General features: G+C 52.6%; 7 protein-coding genes across 7 annotated transcripts; 4 read left to right on the top strand and 3 right to left on the bottom strand.

The window, feature by feature from the left end:
* Positions 1-1,169: 1,169 nt before the first annotated feature.
* JN550_000350 (uncharacterized protein) lies at positions 1,170-3,029 on the top strand (the record flags this gene model as incomplete). Its single annotated transcript, XM_049314935.1, has 2 exons — positions 1,170-1,477; positions 1,625-3,029. The coding sequence occupies 2 exons, from the start codon at positions 1,170-1,172 to the stop codon at positions 3,027-3,029; spliced, it is 1,713 nt and encodes a 570-aa protein (XP_049177639.1).
* A 565-nt stretch (positions 3,030-3,594) lies between these two features.
* JN550_000349 (uncharacterized protein) lies at positions 3,595-4,611 on the bottom strand (the record flags this gene model as incomplete). The annotated part of the gene is made up of 3 exons (XM_049314924.1): positions 3,595-3,961; positions 4,019-4,101; positions 4,450-4,611. 3 exons carry the CDS (start codon positions 4,609-4,611, stop codon positions 3,595-3,597), a joined length of 612 nt encoding a protein of 203 aa, XP_049177638.1.
* Positions 4,612-7,680: 3,069 nt separating this feature from the next.
* JN550_000348 (uncharacterized protein) lies at positions 7,681-8,172 on the top strand (the record flags this gene model as incomplete). The annotated part of the gene is made up of 1 exon (XM_049314913.1): positions 7,681-8,172. One exon carries the CDS (start codon positions 7,681-7,683, stop codon positions 8,170-8,172), a length of 492 nt encoding a protein of 163 aa, XP_049177637.1.
* Positions 8,173-8,965: 793 nt separating this feature from the next.
* On the top strand, positions 8,966-10,294 carry JN550_000347 (uncharacterized protein; the record flags this gene model as incomplete). The annotated part of the gene is made up of 4 exons (XM_049314903.1): positions 8,966-9,170; positions 9,221-9,449; positions 9,502-9,788; positions 9,930-10,294. The coding sequence occupies 4 exons, from the start codon at positions 8,966-8,968 to the stop codon at positions 10,292-10,294; spliced, it is 1,086 nt and encodes a 361-aa protein (XP_049177636.1).
* Positions 10,295-10,587: 293 nt separating this feature from the next.
* JN550_000346 (uncharacterized protein) lies at positions 10,588-11,265 on the bottom strand (the record flags this gene model as incomplete). Its single annotated transcript, XM_049314892.1, has 1 exon — positions 10,588-11,265. The coding sequence occupies one exon, from the start codon at positions 11,263-11,265 to the stop codon at positions 10,588-10,590; it is 678 nt and encodes a 225-aa protein (XP_049177635.1).
* Positions 11,266-12,279: 1,014 nt separating this feature from the next.
* JN550_000345 (uncharacterized protein) lies at positions 12,280-13,900 on the top strand (the record flags this gene model as incomplete). Its single annotated transcript, XM_049314880.1, has 2 exons — positions 12,280-12,385; positions 12,474-13,900. The coding sequence occupies 2 exons, from the start codon at positions 12,280-12,282 to the stop codon at positions 13,898-13,900; spliced, it is 1,533 nt and encodes a 510-aa protein (XP_049177634.1).
* A 178-nt stretch (positions 13,901-14,078) lies between these two features.
* Positions 14,079-16,558, bottom strand: JN550_000344 (uncharacterized protein; the record flags this gene model as incomplete). Its single annotated transcript, XM_049314869.1, has 6 exons — positions 14,079-14,702; positions 14,764-15,380; positions 15,430-15,507; positions 15,554-16,047; positions 16,098-16,150; positions 16,382-16,558. 6 exons carry the CDS (start codon positions 16,556-16,558, stop codon positions 14,079-14,081), a joined length of 2,043 nt encoding a protein of 680 aa, XP_049177633.1.
* Positions 16,559-17,565: the final 1,007 nt, after the last annotated feature.

Genomic DNA, 17,565 nt, shown 5'->3' with positions numbered 1-17,565 from the left:
TACAGCTTACGCATAGCCGGGTGTTTCGTGAGTGCCCAGATTCTTCAACATTGAACATCGGACAGCCGCGCCTCCTTAATAAACTACTGTATTCAGGGAGCCCTTGCTCTCCGCAGAAAATGGGGACGTTTTCTCTCTGAGGTCCAGCGTCAAAACCCAAGCAGATCCTGCGGCCAAAGGACGCAGACCTAGACTTGGCCCAAGCAGCTGGACCGGCGTGGCCGTCGTATTGCCTCCAGGCCTGCCGTGACTTGCATGTATGGGTACGAGTGACAGGTAAACGAGTGGTGAGGTGCTCTTCGCATGCATGGCCTTCCTCGGCAGCTGAGACGTACATACACTGCAGTGCACTCTGTACGCTGTAAATATGCCCGTACGAGTGCCGCGGAACAAGACTAGTACTGAGTGTGTAATATAAACTGCACGGAGAGAAAATTCTTCTCAGGACGTTGCACCTGGGGCCATTTCCGCGTTGGACCAGGGATGATGCTGATAGAAGAACTTCACCCGCGGGTCCGTATTACTTTCTTACCGGACGGGATCTCGCCATGGCCACAAGGCGGCAGGGCGGCAGGGCGGCTGGCCCGTGGCTGCGCTTGATGGGAAATCAGCGGAGGGGCCTAGAGGTGTGAGAAGGCCCGTGTTGCTCGACAAGCTTTCCAGGGTCTTGCTTGCCATCTTTCGAAAGACATTTGTAACGGATACGATGGGAGAACTGGAGCCACGCTTGACTGCGCGCGAGGGAGAACATGACGTCGAGCAGTGGTTCATGTAACTACGTGTCTAAGTACACTGCTACTGTCGGGTGGTTATTGGATGGTAGCCGGAAGTAGGTGTGGTATGTACTTACGCGGCCACGGACGGTGTAAGGAATGTAAGGGTACGGGCCAGTTGCGGGCAGCTGCCCCGGGTCCCTAGGTAACTGCTCTGCTTGGGACCCCAGCGGCGCCCCGGACCCTCCTGGACCACTGGACACGGGGCACTGGACCCCTGGACCGACGTCAAGCCCGTCCGCCAATGCTCGCTGTGCGTATTTCCAGCTCCGGACAGGGCGACAAACACCAAAGTCTACCGCGAATACTGCCAACCTTCCCGCCTCCGCGAACGCGACCCGTGGCGCCAAACTCTACAGGTTCCCGGCTGCCATGTAGCGCCTTCCAAGGCATCCAATGGCATCTTTCACCCCCTACAGCTACATTCAATGCCCGTGCTTCGATGCCACCGGCCAAGCTCGCCCTTCAGACGAGTCGCCCTCCGCCTCGTCCTCTGATGCGCCCGAGAGCGACGACGACCATGCCTTCGACCCCCGCTCGCCGAGGTCCAACTACAGCTTGTACCCCATAGAGCACCTGCTGTACTGCGTCGACTGCAACCAGATCCGCTGTCCACGCTGTGTCGCCGAGGAGCTCGTCACCATCTACTGCCCGAGCTGTCTGTTCGAGGTTGGGAGCAGCAGCGTCAAGACCGAAGGGAACCGGTACGTGCCACACGCCCGATCAACACCTACCCGGCCATGCACGCGTTGAGCTACACTGCATCGCCTGTGTTCAACTACCTTTGATCATGCATGGGGGATCTCATATGCCATGGACCAGTAGCTGACGTGCTGTGACACCACCCGCAGATGCACCCGCAGCTGCTTCCAGTGTCCCGTCTGCATCGGACCCTTGGCTGTGCAGTCTCTCGAGCCCGCCCCCGAGTCGTCGTCACTACTCACAGCAGACAATGCCGCGCCTCCCGCCCCCGGCCCTTGGGCGCTGTGCTGCTCGTACTGCAACTGGAGCTCCTCCGAGATTGGCATCAAGTTTGACAAACCACAAGGCATCTTCGGACAGCTTGCCAAGATAAGGGACGGCGATGGCCATGGTGACATTTCCGTTGCAGCGGTGGATGCCGCGCCCACGAAAAAGAGCGGTGACGCCGAGGCAGATTCCACCAAATCACGCTTTGCACTCATGAGGTCATTCTACCAGTCTCAGCTGGCCAACTCGAACTCGACCTCCTCGGGTAACCTAAGTGGAACCTTGGGAGAGTACGGATACGGCTCTCCCACCGCTCTTTCGCGGATCATGAGTCTCTATTCGGGGAATGGTCTCGCCGCGCTGAAGCCCAAGAGCCGCCCCACGGAGATACGCGAGGCCGATAGCTTCAAAGACGGCTTTCGTCCAAGTAATCTTGACGAGTCCAGTTCTATCTCTGCTCTGCGCGAGAATGGATATGATGGCACGGTCACAAACTCCCAGGCTACATCGCAGGTAGACGAAGGCGCTCGTTTTGTCGAGGATTTGTGGCCTATCCCTCACCTGCTCCGCTCCAAGAGGGCGAAGCGTTGTCCCGTATGTCGACATATCCTCAGCAAACCGGAGGCCAAGGTCAACAATACAAGATGGCGCATCCGGCTTGTGGCAGGCAACTACATTCCCTCGATATCGATCAAACCATTGAATCCTACAGATACCCCTGGATTGCCCGTGCCTGATACAAGCTCGCTTACTCTCACGCCGCTCAAGCCTACCCAATACCTTCTCACGTTCAAGAACCAAATGTTTGACCAGATCAAGGTCACCCTCGCTACACCGGCTACCACACCAGGCCGCTTTGCGTCGCGAGTCACTGTGCTATGCCCGCAGTTCACGATCGACGCCAACGCCGAAGACTACGACATTAACGAGGCCCTCAAGGACGACCGTCGCCAGGACAAGGAAGAGGCCGCGCCCCAGGTCGAAGCGGGCAAGCCTTGGGAGCGCGGCCGGAACTGGGTCAGCATCGTGGTCGAGGTCATCCCGTCGTCGCTCCGGATCGAGCCCAAGCCCGCCATCCTGCGCAAGCCGGGCGAGGCGGAAGACCTCGGGCCCCTCAAAGAGGACGAGGACATCCTGGAGATCCCCATGTTTGTCCGCCTGGAGTGGGAGAGCGAGGCAGCCCAGGATCAGGTTGGCAGCACCGCCAGCAAGGATAAAGAGGCCAAGGAGAAGAGGGAGCTGGCGTATTGGTGTGTGCTGGGACTCGGTCGGATCAGCCAGGATTAGGATAGACGGTTCTGCAAGGAGCAAGCAATGTATGATACCCCCCTAGATGTAGGCAATTTTGAGATTCATGCTAGAATACGCTTTCGCAAGTTGATGAGGTCGAATACTTCAGGTTTCATAATGCTCCTGAGGAACCCTGTGACAAGAGGCTGCCCATGGAAGGACCTAGCATCAAGTCATGTTGAATGACGTTCTGCGTGGACCGCAACCTAGGACCAGGTGATACAGTTGGAGACTGGATAAGATGTATATGATGGGCCAACGGGAACCCCATACGACATTTCAACATGTCAAAGGAGGATACATGGGCACGTCACAGCATCAAAACGCGGAACCACTGGGGTCAAAGATATATCAGGGTTTGTCATCAGAAACCAAGCCTGTCATTCATTTCACAAGCTATCGGAACGCCTTGCCCTTTTTGTGATTCGCCAGAAAGAAATTTCCATTCATGCTACCATCGTAGAATATGCATGTCATACCATTTCCTTCCGGATACCTGTGCGCGCCATCACCAGCACGCCTCCCTCAGTTCGCAGCCCAACCAAACAGCGACCGCTTAACCCTAGTACTCGGTGGCGCCAGTCTGGGGGAACTCGAAGGTAACACCACGGCCGGTGAGTCTGCGGTAGACCTCGGAGTAGGTGTCGAGTCTGTAGTCAACACCACCACGCTCCTTCTCGTCAAGGACAACCTTGAGGAGCTTGCTGCCGTCCTCCTTGGTGCGGAGACGCTTGCCAACGATCTCGACGGGGTAGACGAGGTCGGCCAGGATGGCGTCGTGGACAGCGGTCAGAGTTCGGGAACGGGGGCGCTTCTGGGTCTGGGTGTTGCGGGAGCGGGCAGAGCGCTTGGGGCGGGGCAGGATGCGGCGCGAGGCCAGGACCAGGACGTGGCGGTCGGAGAACTTCTTCTCGAGCTCACGGGTCAGGCTGGACAGGGAGTCAGTACAATGCTTGAGGGTTCGGCTGTCAGTTATTTGAACTTACCGCTGCTGGACACGGTGGAAACCCTGCAGGGAGGGGACGGGGACAAAGATGACAATAGCCTTCTTGCCGTGGCCAACCTCGATCTAAGTAAGATCCAAAGTCAGCAGGCGAGCTCCAGGAGACAGACATCATGTGCAATGAGTGTTCCATGGACCGCTTCCCGTCCTATTCCTCTGATGTGTTGTATTGCTAGTCATCTTCTTTTCGAATGTGAACTTTTTGCTCTTCCTCATATCAAAATGGCTCGCCTCGAGTCGTGGTGGAGCGCACTTTGGGAGTGTAGGTGCAGATACGTATCGCAATTGATATCGTAGCTTGCAGTGTAGCATAGCAAGGCCATCGTAAGGAACAGGAGCAAGTCGCGGTCCAGGGCGGAAAAGATTCCTGCGGATTCTCAAAGAGTCACGGGCGTCAATGGCATTCTATCTCACCTCGCGGGCCGAGACGAACTGCAGAGGTCGGAGGGCGACCTTGAGGTCGGCAGTGTTGGTCTCGAGGTCGTAGAGGGCACCAGCGATGCTGGTCTCCAGCTCGGAGGGGTTCTGCCTCGAAGGGCTGTTGGGGGCGATCTTGTTCAGAGCGGGGGAAGACATGATGGGCGACGGGGCTCTGGATGAGGCTGCTGTTGTCGGTCGGGTCGGCTTCTCGTGGGAAAGGAAGTGAGGTTGATCGCGACGCTGCTATCAAGGAAAAAGTTCCCACGGATTTTTGGCCAGGGCTAGAGTCGAAAATCCGAAATGTGGGAAGCGTGGGAAATCTCCGGTAAAAACTGGTCTGTGCACAGCCGGTGGGACAGATGTGGGCCAAGTGGGCGGCTCTCAAAGAGAAGAGTGGGTCTCGGTCGATGGCAGTTGGCTGTCTGGCTGTAGATTGTCAGTTGTTCTCTCTTTTAACCTCTTCTTTCGTTTGCAAGAAGGCCAAGCCTTTCATAAACGTACATCGAGATGGTTGGGAACGAGGGAGTTGACTGCAGGATGCCTATGATTGTCGTCTCGACAGCGCTCCCGTCGTCTCAGCCACTGATTTTGTCATGTATGGACTATAACGTTTGCACTTGAAATTGGTTGGCCTTCATCTTTTGGGACTTTCATTCATTTTCCATGTACCACTACCAGTCTTATACTGCCGTAATTCTCCCTGTCACCTTTCAGGAAGTTCTGCTACCATTCTGGGCCTTTCAATCATATTTCCGTCAAGCTCCACCGATGCCGGGTGTTGCTGCTGCTGTCCATGACCCAGGCTTGACACCGAGTCCCACGTTACAGACGACATCTGCGATGCGTGGCGCGGGTCGGACTTCCATGTTTCTGAAACTGTGAGCGGCATGCCGCTCTCCGGGAAAGATAAGGGACCATCATATCGTGAATCAGGCGAAAATGGCTGGAAGACGCGGGGGTCTGGTGAGCCTGGATGGCTGTCTGTTGTCGAGTGCCGTTGGTCTTGGTAATCTGTCTGTGAGAAAGAGAACCCTGGGGAGATTGCTAACAAGAGGTGAGTAAACTTTATGAGAACCATGAATTGGCTGGGTTCTTACGTGAATACCCGAACTGCTCCGTGACCTCGGGTTGTATGTCTTTTCCTTGCTTAGCTTCTCTGTTCCTCGCTTTCCATCCGCACCTATATGCCACGAATCCCAAGATCATAAACGCGATGACAGCGCAACCAATGCTTATCCCGACAATAGCCCCAGTGGGAAGAGTTGAGTGCGAACTCGACGTTGATGCGGTGGGAGTCGAAGTCCCAGTGGGCAATGATGTAGTCGTTGTTGTCCCTATCATCGCCTGTGCGTTGGTTGAGTTATCGCTTAATTGAGCTGCGATGATGTCTTTCGAGGGACACCCGGTGGCGCTACACGGATTCGAATTGCAACACCCGAGGAAAGGTGGTGAGGCCTGGCAAGTGTACCACGTCTCGGTTGAGTTCGCTCCTATGCAGCTTTGTGGTCTGATCTCTTCGTAGTGATCCGATGAAAAGCTCGATGTCCGTAAGTTGGACTGGGGGCAGTTTCCAGAGCCATCTGCACAAGGATCGGTCGTACAGCATCCAATGAACCGTATCTTGGCGGTGTCGCAGACGTAGAATTTGCCCTCGGATGGGCAAGATAGGCCCAGGTCGAAATTAGGATTCGACATAATAAGGCCAACTGTCAGTATTATAGAAGAAAATGAAGTGTGTGATGCGAGAACGGCCTTCAGTTACGACTCTGTGGAGAACTGTCGCCCTTTTGTGAAAGTCACGGCCAGCAAAGACTTGACAGAGCCACGATCATGGAGAAGCCCAAGAGCCTATGAGAGTCTCATGCCACCAGCTTACGCTCTGGGCAGGCAGAAAAACAAGCATCCAAATTCGCTGGTGATTTCTGACGTAGTAGACCGCGAGCTGTATTACTGTAGGACTGATGTTTCGTTGATTCGGAGGTAAATAATAAAAGCCCACCTTGGGCATGGGACCTGCCCATTCTTAGAAAAAGAGTCGGTGGTATAATTGCGGGTGGACCTGAGCCGCTCCTTCGAAATAGGTCACCAACCGGGCATCCCAGGCTTCCGGGGAGATGGCCGTAGTCGAGGCGCAGTCCAACGGTCGTGCCATGGCTGATTGCCAAGACAGGGCTGCGGACATACGGGATAGGGCTGTTGAGACTTTTCCGTAAGGACCATGTAGCTTTTGCTCATGTCAGATCATAGCTCTCTTTACCAGCACGTTCTAAGAGCCTAGACTGAGCAAATCTAGAGAACATTCTCCACGCGGACCTATTCATTAAACCCAAGATCGCTTGGGAGGTCTCTGTCTTCGAGCTGCGCCGCATTATTTTTAGCAACCAGTTGGTGCAGAACCACTCCATTGTTTGTTAGCGCGCGGAACTAGCAGAATGCCAAGAGGAGAAGTATTTTGCGGGCAGTCAAGCAACATGTCTTGCATGTCCACTTGTCGGCATTCAATTCGATGTACATCATAGTCCAACAGTTGTCGTGTGACAACATTGTTTAAAGGGGGAAGACGGAGTCCTCTCAGTGTCGGCAGACATATTCAAGACCAAAAGTGCGGAACTTCAAGCTATCACGGTCACGATGATAGTAGTAACGATAAAGTTGCTGCATGGAAAGGGCACGGATTTTCAATCTGTCATTGCATAAGATAACTTCTGGTGGAATCATAGTAAGTCTTTCATTGGCACCCCATCTCCTCTTACGCTTGTGACTGTGGCTGTAAAGGACAAAGACGCATCAGCTTAACCCCCTGCTGAGAAAACAATCGCAAAAATCGCTGCCTTCTACTTACACTGGCGAGGGAATAGTGTTGTTCCTTCCTGCTGTGTGTTGTTGAATTATTGTTCCAAGCGGGAATTCTGCAAATTATGGGTGGTTGAATATACAAGGTGTATGGTGTTTTGTCCCTGATTGATCCGTGGTTTTGGGTTGTGCTAGGATTCACATGTACAAATGGCTGCACCTTGCTGTCCATTTTCAGTGGAGAGCTGCTGCCACGCCCTGACCACTTCTTCCCTGAACCTCAAATTTTTGTAGCTCAGTTTAAACACTCCAGTCTATTTGACAACCTCCATACGAAGGAGCCGTCACAAACAACCAGGCCTTGTAACGTGGACACTCACTTCATAGGATTGCGGCGTCATTACGGTTGAGGAATCATCTCTTACCTGCATCATGGCGAAGGCGCAACTGGGACCAGGCTCTTTCAGCCTTCCAGTCATCTACCGCCTCTTCTTCCTCATTATCGAGCCCATCTCGGCACTCGTCGGGGCATTCTACGCGCACTTCCGCCAGCCGGAATATATGGCATTGACCCATGCGTCCACCGCCGTGTCTCCAATCCCGACGGGAACCTCCATCATCATGTCGCAGCTTGCGAACTTGTACCTGCTCTTCGCGCTCAACGAGGCACTCGTGCTGCGGTCGACGGGCAACTTGAGAACCTGGAAGACGGTTCTTTTCGTCCTGCTGCTTGCGGACATCGGGCACCTGTACTCTGTCTCTGCTGTCGGGTCGCGAGTTTACTGGGACGTTGCTTCGTGGAACGCGATTGATTGGGGTAATGTGCCCTTCGTGTACCTGGGGGCTTCCATGCGTATTGCGTTTCTAGCCGGCGTTGGACTAGGAGGAGCTCAGACGGCCGGGGCGGCGAAGAAGACGAATTAACGCAATCACGATGGACCCGAGAGTCTGCGCACTCGGCACGGTTCATCGAAACCATCACCGAATTGCGACAGTTTTAGGCGAGCCAACGCGAGATCGGCTTGTGGTTGCGCTTGCGGCCCGAGTCTGGCCGCAAGCGATACAATGCGCGGAGTATCCATTCATGGAAAGGGATCACCTTCATTACTTAATTATTTGGCACTGGTCTACGGCCGATCTAATGGCGCAAAGCTCTCGGAGCTCATTGGCCCGAGCACAATTCGACGAGATTTAGTAAATCAAGTCGAACAGCCGCATCAACGGATGGCTTGGAGTTGTCCGATACTGCTCCGCTCGGGGACTCGTGAATGGTGGAATTATCGGCATCTTCGCATGGGAGCGGATTAACTACTTGGGGAGCTTTCTGACCAATCTCAACGACGCAAGTCCAGCCGGACGGAGCTCCTCTGGCGATGGTGGGGCTACGATCGCGGGACGGGCGACTTGGCTTGACAATGTCGTTTGCAATATAGCCCCCATCGCCGCGAGTACAGCAGCTAATTGGGCATGGCGGTTAAAGGCCAGCTCTAAACCTGGAGTATGTACGGAGTATGCCCCTCATGCCCCTCCATGCCAGCTCCCCCAGCAAGGCTGGCCGACGTAAATAAGAGGTGGGGGGCACGCTCGTGTCCAACATGTACCGAATTTATTTACAGTCTTGCTCCTACTCCTCTGTTTCTCTGGGAAATTCTACCTCACCTCTGAGCCTTGCCATTGAATCCTGTCTCTGGAAAAAACTCCCATTTCAGCTTCCACCATGCCTCAATACGACCAGTATACTGGCTTCCAGGTGAAGTCGCCAGACACCTGGAAGGAAGTCCACAAGAACAGCTTCGACGTGAAGCCGTTCGGTGATTACGACGTAGAGATTAAGATTGAGGCCTGCGGTGTTTGCAGCAGTGATATTCATACGGTCACGGGAGGTTGGGGTGATCAACACTTTCCCCTCGCCGTCGGCCATGGTAGGCATCCCTAAACCCTCATGCGTTCGACTTTCTGACTTGTGGAAAAGAGATTGTCGGAAAGGCCCTGCGTGTCGGCCCCAAGGTCACTCTCATCAAAGAAGGTCAGCGCGTTGGTGTGGGCGCTCAGTCTTACTCGTGCTTGAATTGCCGTCAATGCAAGAACGACAACGAGACCTACTGCCCTGATCAGAAGGATACATACGGTGCTGTATGGCCGGACACTGGCATTGTTACCCAAGGTGGATATTCCTCCCATGTTCGGACGCACGAGCACTGGTAAGTGACCACTGCCAACCTTGGACTGCTCTATTGATTGACACCACAAAAGGGTCTTCCCCATCCCAGACCCGATCCCGAGCGAACTTGCGGCGCCCATGCTCTGCGCCGGTATCACCATGTACAGCCCGCTGGTGCGTAATGGCGCCGGCCCAGGCAAGAAGGTTGCCATCGTGGGATTGGGAGGTCTAGGACACTTTGGCGTGCTGTTCGCAAAGGCTCTGGGCGCTGAGACCTGGGTTATCTCCCGCACACACAGCAAGGAGGAAGATGCCAAGAAGATGGGCGCTGATGGTTTCCTTGCTACCGCGGATAAGAACTGGAATGAGCCGCACAAGAGTAAGTAATTCCTATTTGTCTCTGACTGTTATACCCCAGCGTGTCTGAGCGTGGCTGGCTTGACCATATCGTTGCAAGCTGCAGCTCTTATGGCAAGGGCCTCAATGCTTCAGGAGGACAGATACTGACTTCCTTGTGCAGTGACATTTGACCTTATTGTCTCCACAGCCAACGCATTTGGCAGTGAGTTCGACCTGAGCGGCTATCTCTCCCTCCTGGACGTTCACGGCAAATGGGTTTCCGTCGGTCTGCCCGAGAACGAGACCCTGCAGATCAAGCCCCAGGACCTTATCTCCAACGGCTGCCTGATCGGCTCGTCGCATCTCGGCAGCCGAAGAGAAATGTTGGAGATGTTGAAGTTGGCCGCCGACAAGGGCATCAAGTCCTGGGTTGAGACGGTACCTATCAACGCTGAGAACCTGTCGAAAACGTGGCAGAGGCTGCACAAGAACGACGTCAAGTACCGTTTCACCATGGTGGATTATGACAAGGAGTTTGGAGCTTAGAGGCGGAACACAGGAAGCATGACCACACATGTGTAAATATATTCGGAACGGCAGTCATGAGATAATGACCTCTATAGGTACTATTAAATCTATTTCAAGGTCCACCTTGACTTGTTGCTCCTCGTGCACTGTCCCTTCACACACGATATGATGCAAGAAAGCACATATGCTACTTCAAACCCCAATGGACCGCGGGCACCTGCGTGGTGATTATAAAAATACACGACCAATGGAGCACTTACCGTTGAGGGCGTAGAGTAGCGTGCCAGGCGCTGGGCCGACGGTCTGATCCGCTAGTCGAGATCCAGAGCCTTGCTTGCGCAGCATGCACAAAAGGCATGCACCTCCAGCTGCGCTACTGGCTTGTTGTTCGCTATGCCCTTGCGGGAGGACTCGCCGACCTTGTCTCCTGCCTGGTGCTGTTTCGGGACTGGGGCAGACGGTGGCAGGTCTGGTGTGTGCGGTCGAGCGGGCCCCGGCAAGAACGGTATGAAAGAGTGGTCTGGCAGTGGCTCGTCTTGGAGAATGGTGGACTGTTGCATCCTGTCTCCGTCAAGCCCCGAGTTGACGCCGGCTTGGTAGGCCGCTTCTCGCCCCTTGAACGGTGGATTTGGGTATGGCGGCTTCGGTGCCGGTACGGGCGGGTCAGGTCGGCTCAGACAGGTGAAGACATCGGCATTACGCTCACAAGGACTGGTGGTGCCTGTGCCTCCTTCCCGAGGAGAGTGGCTAGGTTTATAGTGCGACGCTGGAAAGCCATACTGGTAGTATTGGTGATTGGTGTTGTAACTAATGGTACTGCCTGTACTATCACCGAACTGAGTGTCGATTGGCGAGACACGGTACGAGGAGGGAGTGGTGGGCTTAAGGAATTTCTCCGCAAAGGCACTGAAGAACTCCTCGAAGACGGGTCCATCACAGATGGGAACGGAAATGATGTAGATGCCGGGGAAAAGCTCGCGGGCTGCCATTGCTTCGTCTTCAAGTAAGAATGGCTTTCGAGGTCTATTTGACAGGACTGGCATAGAGCAGGAGAAAGTGAAGGACAGTATACTTATAACCTGATTACTTCCTGAGCCACTGCCACATTTTGCTCACATGGACTCAAGGTAGCGGCTACAATGATCTCGAAAGACACGTCTACAGTGAGTCGTTTGCGAAAGTCTCCTCGACTCCGAGCAAGTTTCATATGCTGCGTTTGTTTTCCTCGCGGCAAACCCTGGGAAGCTCGGTTGCAACTATTCGCATGCACGAGGAGTTTGGTACCCTCATCGGCATGCTCAAGCACATGACTATGTATCTCCATTACTGTGAGTAGGCTAGAGTCACTTGTGAAACACGACGGCTGAATGAGCACAACTCAAGCTATGTACGTACCAGTGTAGAAACATGAATTGGCGGGATGGCCAGAACCCAGAGTTGGATTTCTTTTTCTCAAAAACCTTCTATCTGATCCTTTGTACAAAAGTGTGGCATTATCGAGTCAGTCCTTCTCTTCCTCGTGTGACACAAGGGCTGCGCTCGTCGCCGCGATACTGAACTTCCTAACATACTGCAGTGCACGTAAGAATCATACTGTCAGTGTGGATCGGCGCAAGCCATAATTCCTTGACTTAGTCCTGTCGGAGGAACCTTGAGCAGTGTAGCGTCTCTGTCGCTGTAGTCCCAAGAATCCACACACAAGGTTACTTGTCGTCTATACCTTATTGATTTAGTAAGGACGGAGTTTGGCGAAGTCGGCGGTATAGTGCTGCCGTTAGCGTCGGATCTGAACCGATAGCTCCTGACTTCGGCTGATAAGCGCGGTTCCAGGCTCCGAACTATTCGCGGCGGCAATCGGCACCGGCTTGTGTCGAGGATACTTGAGCGCTTTGTCAAGTGTCCATCCTCAAAGAGAAAGACAAGTAGTACTACTAAAGCTGGCTTGTTGGATCCGTGATTGAATCTGTGCTTTGACCATACTTCTGTGGCTTTACGAGCACAAGATGGGGGCCAGTAAAGATGAGTTGCTCAAGGTGGCCCGAACCGTGGGGTATGAGATTCCGGAGGGCGAAGTCGATGACTACAAAATACTGTTCGATAGGGCAAAAGGTGCATTTGAGACACTGTCAGAAATGGACGGCAAGTCAACAATACGCTCATTCTGATCTTCGTTATCTTGTGCTAATTTCACCCGCAGACTATACACCAACACCAGATGTTAACCTCATGCCAAGGAGAAACGTGCATTTCCCCGAGAAGTCGGAAAACCATCTGAACGCTTGGGCTTGGCGGTGCGAATGCACTCATGTCAACCCTTCGTCGAGTCTGCTTAAAGGCAAGACTGTATGCCTGAAGGATAATATTGCGTTTGCCCAGGTTCCGTGTCTGCTGGGAACAGACTCGTTCACGGACTGGACACCAACGGTGGATGCCACAGTCGCCACACGCATCCTTGAGGCAGGTGGGACAATCTCTGGCAAGGCCGTGTGCGAGAACCTTTCTCGAGGAGCTGTCTCTGTCAGTGCTGCTACGGGCCCCGTACATAATCCCTATGCCCATGGGTACACAGCGGGTGGGAGCAGCTCAGGCACAGCAGCTTTAGTTGCCAGCGGTGCATCGGATATGGGCATTGGGTGTGACCAGGGAGGAAGCATACGTATTCCAGCGGCCATGTGTGGTCTATGGGGTATGAAGGCGACTCTGGGTCTTGTCCCGTACACCGGTATCGCAAGCAACGATGCCAGCGTGGACTTCGTGGGCCCCATTACACAAACATGTATGGATTGTGCAGCACTCTTGGAAGCAATTGCTGGAGTTGATGAATTTGATGATCGTCAGGTCGCTGGATGCCCGTTCCCGGGGCAAGTACCAAAGTATGCAGCAGACCTCACGAAGTCCGGCAAGGATGGCGCCAAGGGGCTGAGAATTGGGATATTAAAAGAGTCCCTGGACAGTCCGGTCCTGGATGATGCAATGAAGGAGAAATTCTATGCCGCAGCCAAGGAGTTCGAAAAGCTTGGCGCAAGTGTAGAAGAGGTCTCGGTGCCACTGCATGGATCAGCTAGAGTGATCTACAGCGTCATGAGCAAAATGGGAAACCATATGGGAATGTTAGGCCGTGCAACAGGCCGGAGGCAACTTATGATGACGGATCTTTTCCAAAAGAAGAACTTCCCGTATTCTCAGGAGGCTCTTTCAAAGATGAGCGTTTTCAGCAGAGAAGGTCTCTTCTCTGGAGAGCTGGGCTGGACAAACTACCCTTATGCATACTCCAAGGCAGTCAACCTCAGTCGGAAGCTGAAGGATGATTACAACGAGGCTCTGAAGAACTTTGACCTTCTCCTTATGCCAACTACCTTGCGGCCGTCCTTCCCCCTGCCGGCTGCGGACTGCAGCCCTGTGGAACACCTGGAAGCAAATAAGGGCATGACAGAAAACACAGCTCCGTTCAATGCTAGCGGCCATCCCGCATTGGCGATGCCGATTGGATTCATTCCTTCAAAAGAAAACCCCGATATCCAGGTTCCCGCAAGCATGCAACTCGTTGGTAGATTTTGGGAGGAAGCTACTATTTTCAAAGCAGCTTATGCATGGGAGAAGACAGTGGACTGGAAGAAGTTCTGAGTACGTATAAGAGCTCTGAGCCTCCTGTAAACTTCTTGCATCATTCATTGGCATAGTAATGTTGTGGTCTACTAGGTTGAGTCTTGAATCTTGCTCTGCTATTAATGCCGCTTGAGGGCGACCAGCCACGGTCATATGTGTCTACTCATCCGGTGATGTCGTATTTCTTGTCGTAATTCTAGTGTCTTCTGCTCCACTCATTCGGGCTATTTGAACGATGGCCATCGTGCATCTGCTCATAGTCGACCACATCGTCAAAGCCATCTCCAACACTCACCGATCCAGCTGACACGTAACTCGCTCTGTTGTCGTAACTGCTGCCCCTTCTGTTAAATTCGTCGTGTATCAGAGCTTCCTGTCCGTGGACACCCCCTGGTGCATATCCTGTTTGTATGTTCTCAAAATCTGTATCGAGCTGACTTTGTCTTCGTTCATGTAGGTCGTGCGGTATGGGAGTAAGCTGGTGGCTTTCTCTAAGGCCCTTGGCCTTCTCGACCTCACTGTATGTCCCCCTCTTGAATTTCCCCAAGCCGAACGTAGGAGGATGCGGCACATGTGACAGGATAAGAACAACAAAGTAGCAGAGTGTTATTGTTGGCAGCATCCAGGGGCTGTCCATGAAAGTTCCCACATAGGCCTCATTGAGAGAAATTGTTGGTGTTAAGGACAAGCCCAAAGCCAGAGCAAGACAAACCGCGGTTCGCACAATGTTGAACGGCGTCCACCCTTTCCGTTTGGAGATGCTGTGCATGACGATCAAAAAGAGTAGCACAATGCCTGCACATGCAAAGGCGTAGATAAACTGCAGACCGAATCAATAATCCTATCCCGTCTAGCCTCATTAAAGTTTGATTGATACATACCACAAGCTGAAATCTTTGACCAATTGCTTGCGTTGCCTGAGCTTGCACGTAGGCTGCATGTTCCCCATGTTCTGCAGCTTCAGCTTGCGATTCGGCCTCAATACCGAAGGCGTTGTAAATTGAGTTGACCATAGTATAGAGTAGCTCGAGTAAGTCGTTTGTGAAGTGAATGTAGTTGGGATCATCATCTGTGTATGTGGAGTTCGATGACCACAAGTAGTTTGGAAGTTCAGAAATATTGGAAAGGGTTTCGTTCAAGCCTTGCCAGGTTTCGAGGACGTCTGCAGGTTGATACTTTGTGATGAAAGGCTTCACGACATCGCCTAGTGCCTCGGAGACTTCTGGAGGTGCCGGGTTATCTGGTAACTTGTCTGTTACCGAGACCAGTTTTTTGATAGCGGCATCAACCTGCTCCAAGACACGCGCCCATATCACAAATTGATTTGCCCCCTCGAGCAAGAGAACAAGTGAGATATGGAAGGGCAGATGCAGAGCTGCCCACCAGACCTGATGACGTACCGACATCGAATGTTCTTCATGCATCCAGTCAAAATATAGCTGGAATATGATATATATCAACGCCGCTGATGCAGTCACAATGCCGATGAGAGATGGGCCTAGTAGACGTTAGTTAGAGAAAGTTGGGTTACGGGAAGGAATGCTCACTCCAGATTGTCAGGTTAGTATCCTTAAGATACGTGTCTTTGACTACGAGTGTGACGTTTTTCGCAAGAATAATTGCACCTGCAGATCGTTAGAGAAATATCAGCCAAGGAAATGCACAGCTTACCTTCTCCAAGCACGATTAAGCTAAGAAGATTGAGTCGCTCTCCCAAATGTGTACCAATAAAAGTCAGGACTTCGCTCAACTGAGAAAATCCCAGATGTAAAGCCATTTCTGTGAGCCCCACTGCGTACCATACCGTGTAGACACGGCTGCTCTTCCCTGCTGAGTATCTAAAAGAAACACCCAGGTAGACCATGGCAGCGATGAAGTGGATGACGGCTGTGAGGAGCATTGGTCGACGACCCACGACGTATTTCCGAATCTGCCATGCCACCAGTCCATACTGTAGAGCCAAGGCGAGTCGAGAGAACATGAGAAATAATGACATTGCCTGAAAAACAGACTTGATCTGGGCCTCGGGTTGGAAAGCTGTGCCAATTTCGGCAAACCCAACCATGACTCCCAAATGGATTGCCTTACAACATCGCTCAAGGACACTGTCGGCGGTAAAGCGAACATCGTAGATGGTTGTGATGAGCCATGTGGTCCATAGGAGACTGCATCGTGTTAGTTTCATCCGCCTGAACTCTTAAATACCAACACGCACATCATGTAACCAATAAAAGACATTAATGATTTCTCGGTTGTAATTTCATGGACCTAGGTACAATCAGTGTTTTGTTTATCGATGTGGCCAAACATGCTTACACTCGAGAAGACTGATAAGTTTGCAACAAACCATAGGTCATAGAACAGCTGCGAGCAGAAGACAAAGTTAGGGATATGCTAGAAGCCCACTTTTGCGCTGACTGGAGTACCTCAAATGTTGTTGCTGCTTCATTCTATAATGCCATTAACACAGTCCGCTGGCACTGCACAATAGAGACTGACCTTGCAGAAATGTGGGACCTCATACACTGGCCGCTTGTGTAACAGCGCTTGTTCGTCGTCCCGAGAGCCTTCAAAACTCTGGGGCGTCTTCTCCGGTTCCACGACCCGGGTCCCCACCAACCGGAGCCGAACACTGACATAGTCGAGGTCGGAATGCGGCTGGTTCGCGTGCGGCATCTCGGCAACCGAGTGGAATATTACGGACGAGGGAGTTGGTAACTAGAGAAGCCAAGAACATACAAAACTACATTAGCCAAGTCGAGAGGCTGCAGACAGCTTATATTGCCAAATAACATATTCCACGCCTAGCCAGCCCAACTACCTGGACTGCGGCATGCCAAGAGGACCGATGACTCTTGTGGGGTTACACGCTGCAGAACCCACCAGAGGATCTCGCTATGAGTGCCGATACTGCCTGTTCCAGACTGGACTCACAGCCGCTGACAAGGCTGCGCCAAATGAAAGTGGAAATTGACTTCATGATAAGGTTGTGGGCTGCTATGTTGTCGGGTCTCATTGTCGTAGTTATAGCCAATGATATTGACGCACTTGAATCGATTAGGGAAAGATCTGAGACTTGTCGGGCCCGCCCCACGCCTAACTCATTAGTTATTTTCTTAAAATAGTACTCAATGGGGACCTTGCCTATGATTTGCAATTACTTGGTTGGTCCGAAAACGGGAGCTGAGCCTCGAAGCGGTCTGTGGCTTGGGATCGAACACTAACTTCAAACCGACTTCATCCTCACCGTCGCAAAGAACTCCAGACCGTCTGATGCAGTGGCCAACACTGTATGCAAATTGGGTTCTGCAGCATATTGTGCACACGTCGGCACCGAAGCATGGGGTGTTGTGTTAAAAAGGAGTGGCAGGTTTCGATTCCATAGGAAGCATTCGAAACACTGCGCTGCGGTCAGCGGAGGTGTCGATGCACCGAGTGTCTCGTCCTCGTTGCACAAGAAGGATTAGAGTAGATTAAGGCCGTTAAATTTTGGTATCGATGCGAAATCTATATATAATTTTAGAATTTCAAAGTGACCCTCTGTGTTGCGTTTGTATTGCAGATTCACGCAAAATGTAGGCTGAACGAGGCGTGACACAGCATTAATTCGAAGCCTACCGATTCCGTGGCGACTTCCCAGATGTTGAAGGTCTTTCCCCGTGGACTTCGTGGGCTGGACAAGT

This window comes from Neoarthrinium moseri (assembly GCF_022829205.1).
Source record: "Neoarthrinium moseri strain CBS 164.80 chromosome Unknown scaffold1_Wmoseri_CBS_16480, whole genome shotgun sequence".
NCBI lineage: Eukaryota > Fungi > Ascomycota > Sordariomycetes > Amphisphaeriales > Apiosporaceae > Neoarthrinium > Neoarthrinium moseri.
This window is presented reverse-complemented; position numbering and strand designations above follow the sequence as displayed.